Below are 3,981 nucleotides of genomic sequence, written 5' to 3'. Positions count from 1 at the left end.
TGGCTTAGGAATAAAAATGTACCCTTTTTTTTAATTGATTAAGGGTCTTGGGATATTTAGGGTTAAACATCTTTGGATTTGAATAATACTAAGCTTTAGTGACTTCCCGGGAAATCCAAATTTAAGAGTTTACACTTATATGGAAAAATAATAATGTATTTTTCTCAAACTATATAGTATTTACAATTTTAAAAATAAAAGATACCAGACAATTAATAGTAACATTTTATGAAAATGGTTTTAAGAAAATATTTTGGAGGAATAATTTTAACTATAATCTTAATTAAAATAATGCTATTTTAATTTCTTATTTTTATATAAAAATAATAAAAGCCAATGTATTTTACATTATTAATAACAAGCATATTCATTGAAAGTCGATTGTCCTCACCTGCCTCTCCTTGGATCAAACTCCATTTTCAATGACAGTTAGTCATTTTATAAAGATTCACTCTTCTTCTTGTGGCCCAATCCTCTACGTGCCACTAGTTCCAAGCAGCCACTCCAGCGTTGCAATGTTCTAGCTCTGCACGACGAGGAAGGGGATCACACGAGCACTGTCCAAGGTAGGCGACAATCACAGCCCCTCCACCCTCTTCTGGGTGATGCCTGTTGAGGCTAAGAGAACAATCAAGACCACCAATCGTATTGCTAGATCTATATCCTTGGAACGATATGGTTATTTACAATTCGTATAAGCTCCTAGATTATATGTACACCTGTGACATTAAAATTTTACGATGCAAAAGCTTATTACTTATCATTAGCAAGATCATCGTCAAGAGCGTCCTGCCCGACTTGGACCTCACCACACACCCCGTCTTCTTCCGGAAACGCATCCAAATGAACCGTGGCTCCACTCTTTCGCTGCTGGGGCAGGCTCTTGTAGTTGAAGACTTTCTCTAGAACGTCCTTGAGGGTCGAGCAAAGAATAAGCTCCATTCCGTCCACCTTGACTCCTTTAGCACCCTGTGGGACGATGCATTTCTTGAAACCCAGCTTGGATGCCTCAAACAGTCGCCTTTCGAGTTGAGCTACCTGCATGGACGGAACTTCCAGCATTGAAAAGTGAGAAACCACGTAAGAACTTACAAAGCGCAGCTCTCCCCCAAGTCCTAGCTCACCAACGAAGACTGTGTCCCGAGGAACCGGCCTTTCTATATAGCTGCAAGCAAGACGAAGCTCGTGAGTTGGTATGCCCAGCTAGTCGAGAGAAAGTACCTGCTGGCAATAGCGACGGCAACAGCAATATCTGTGGCGGGCTCTTCCAAACGAAAGCCTCCAACGACATTAACAAAAATATCCTAGAGCAGTATTTCAGCATAACTTTTGCTATCACAAAGTATAGAACGCACCTGTCTTGCAAGTCTCAAGCGCGCTTGTTTGAGTAAGACCTGGCATCACAGCGTCAAGCCTCACAAAAGTGGAGAATATTTATGGAGTGACTTACGGCAACAATCAGATTGAATCGAGATGGATCCACTCCAGTGAACGTTCTTTTACTTGGCAGTGAAGTGGCAGGAGATCATAAGACCTGCAAAACGCGCGTTCATGCCGGAGAAAACTTTAGCTTTTGATCGTTGTCAGATACGCTTCTCGGTTTTAAAGTCAGATCATGGCAAGTCAGAGAAACTGTTCTTGGCAGTCCAGCTCACTCGAAACTCGGGAAATTCCAAAGAATCTACCACCGGTCTCTCGTTGAACCTGGAAAGCTAGAGCAGCCAGACAACGCTCAGATTTGGCTAAAAGTATCATCATCCAACGTAAATCCTAGAAGTCGCTTACCTGGATTTCAACCAGCAGCGGCCGAGATCCTTCCAAAGCCACCCCAACGGTGGCTGATGCATTAGTGTCCTCCCCAGTTCTATCAGAAAGAAACTTCAAACTGGGATTTTCTACCGCTCGTAAACCGTTGTCGACCATCTCAAACACGCCGACCTGTACTAAAGATAAAACAGCGAGATTCAATTTAAAAGCAAGTGCTGGAAGACAGTCACCTCTTTCGTAGAAGCGAAGCGATTTTTTAGTGATCTTAGAAGCCGTTGAGACAAAAGACGGTCTCCCTAGAGACAAGAAATATATGGCAACCTCAAACGAACAAAGATAAAAACCTCTTACCTCCGAGTGAAGACAAACATCAACCATGTGCTCCAATGTACGTGGCCCCGCTATTTCTCCAGATTTCGTTACATGCCCAATCTTTATATTGCCGAACATCTAATGCAAGAAAGAAAGAGAGCTTACCACCAGTGAAGATATCGACAGCCGTAGAGTAGACGAATTGAAGTCACAGTTTGCTCCAGGAGTAAGAACTGTTATCCCGGAGGGAAGGTTTACAGTCCAAGGAGGAGTTTTCAGGCTCTGAAAGGAAAGAGATTAGTGAGACCAAAACTTTCACCATATGCTTACATCCAGGTTGAAAACATGCACAATGGGAAGACCATTTTGTCGTCTGTATAAGATCAAATGCTTCGCAAAAATATCCATATCCTCTATCCAATTTTCGCTCTCGACTGGGACAACCTCCTAAAGTGTTTCAGTATTTGCTGTGAAAAAAACGAGAATTGACTTACCTCCCACGCCTTCGAGGTCAAGCTATCTGTCTTGCAGCGGACAAGCCGATAGTTGTTTCCTAGCGACGCTAGCTTCTTGTCGCCCAAAAAATTGGTAAGAATATACAGGTGCTCTTCATGGTGTTCCACGAAATACTGGATGCCATCAACTCTATCTGCAACTTTCCACAATGTTGTGGCTGAAGTTTTCGGATCTACCAGAAAAATCTGTCCTGTAGAGGCTCGAGCAACACATTTGTGAAACGCAATTACCTCAGAGGACGTCTTTGAGTTGACATTAATCAAAACGTACTGCCAGTTTTTGGTTCTTGTAACATCAACAAAGTTCTTTGGATTGTCGTCGTGATAAATTGCAATGTCATCATCTTTAGATCGCAAGTTCCACAACAAAACCCTGTCGAGATCGAGAAAAAATGATTCTAGAAGAAACTTCAACTAGAAACCTGTGAGGTCGCTGTGCCACATCACTACAAGTGTAGTAAAGATATTCTCCAGTATCAGACCACTGCACACTTACTACACCATCGGTTTTGTGCTCCAGGAGGAGGCTATCAGTTTCCAAGTCTTTGATAAACAATGTGAACATCTCGTTGCCACCCAAGTCGATCGTGTATGCTAACAGTTTGTGGTCTCTGGATAGCTTAAAAACTCCAAGCTGCGCATGGCCTACACTTGTGTAATTAGGAAGAAGAGAGAAACAAGGAAAGATCCTCAAAACTTTACCGTGCTCGGCAGCAAGCTCATTGATGTCGATCATAACTTCACTGTTCTTGTCAAAAAAACTTGTAAAGAAAGCCTTCAGCCTTCCACCTTGGCGGGCTCTTCGTCTCGAGTAGATGGGAAACTGTTTCCCTTGCGGGATATGCACGAAATAGTACCTACATTGTTTCTAAGTTCCTCAGCTAGGCAAAAAAAAATCAAAACGAGCAAGGAAGAACTCACCAATCCCCCCAGCGCTCTGGAGGTGATGCGAGCTCCTTCTCCATCCTGCTCGCCATTTCCTGGCGGATCTGGCACTGGAGCTCCCTTGTCCCAGCCATGGTTGACATATGCAAAATACAAAGAGAAAAGCTAGTGGAAACGAAAAAAAGGCCTTAGACTAGCGTTGATTCAGATTGTGGAGAAATAGAACAAAGCTAACCTATATATACTATAGGTTAATGAAGCTCCACCACTCTTGGATCGAGAACGCCCTAAATATAGCTGAGGTCGAGGAGGTGCCATGTTATCATCAAGAATGTTGTTTAAGACTCGTACGGGAAATTAGAGAGTCAGGAATAGGGAAGTGTCTCAATAGTCAGGAATAGGGAACTATCTCAAGAGTCAAGAATATGGTCTGTGGGTTAGGAATCCAGTAAAAGTTAGGAATATGGCAAGAATTTAAATATAGCTGAGGTCGAGGAGGTGC

At 42.7% G+C, this 3,981-nt stretch overlaps 1 protein-coding gene across 1 annotated transcript; it reads right to left on the bottom strand.

The window, feature by feature from the left end:
* Window positions 1–1,532: 1,532 nt before the first annotated feature.
* On the bottom strand, window positions 1,533–3,613 carry LOC9649538. The gene is made up of 9 exons (XM_024681452.1): window positions 3,516–3,613; window positions 3,077–3,337; window positions 2,574–2,967; window positions 2,410–2,526; window positions 2,245–2,361; window positions 2,119–2,199; window positions 1,998–2,063; window positions 1,786–1,938; window positions 1,533–1,712 (listed from the first exon to the last, which is right to left on the bottom strand). The coding sequence occupies exons 1-9, from the start codon at window positions 3,611–3,613 to the stop codon at window positions 1,614–1,616; spliced, it is 1,386 nt and encodes a 461-aa protein (XP_024537220.1). The 3' UTR covers window positions 1,533–1,613.
* Window positions 3,614–3,981: the final 368 nt, after the last annotated feature.

This window comes from Selaginella moellendorffii, unplaced genomic scaffold, assembly GCF_000143415.4.
Source record: "Selaginella moellendorffii unplaced genomic scaffold, v1.0 SELMOscaffold_31, whole genome shotgun sequence".
NCBI lineage: Eukaryota > Viridiplantae > Streptophyta > Lycopodiopsida > Selaginellales > Selaginellaceae > Selaginella > Selaginella moellendorffii.
Note: the sequence above shows the minus strand (reverse complement) of the source record. Positions and strands in the feature narration are given on the sequence as shown.

What these genes read in the sequence shown, in the direction of transcription:
- LOC9649538 (XM_024681452.1), bottom strand. Translation starts at nt 3,613, where the DNA reads ATGGCTGGGACAAGGGAGCTCCAGTGCCAGATCCGCCAGGAAATGGCG. An exon ending in GGTGTAGTAAGTGTGCAGTG is followed by an intron (nt 2,968 to 3,076) that starts GTCTGATACTGG and finishes CGATCTCGACAG; the next exon opens with GGTTTTGTTGTGGAACTTGC. An exon ending in TGCATGTTTTCAACCTGGAT is followed by an intron (nt 2,362 to 2,409) that starts GTAAGCATATGG and finishes CTTTCCTTTCAG; the next exon opens with AGCCTGAAAACTCCTCCTTG.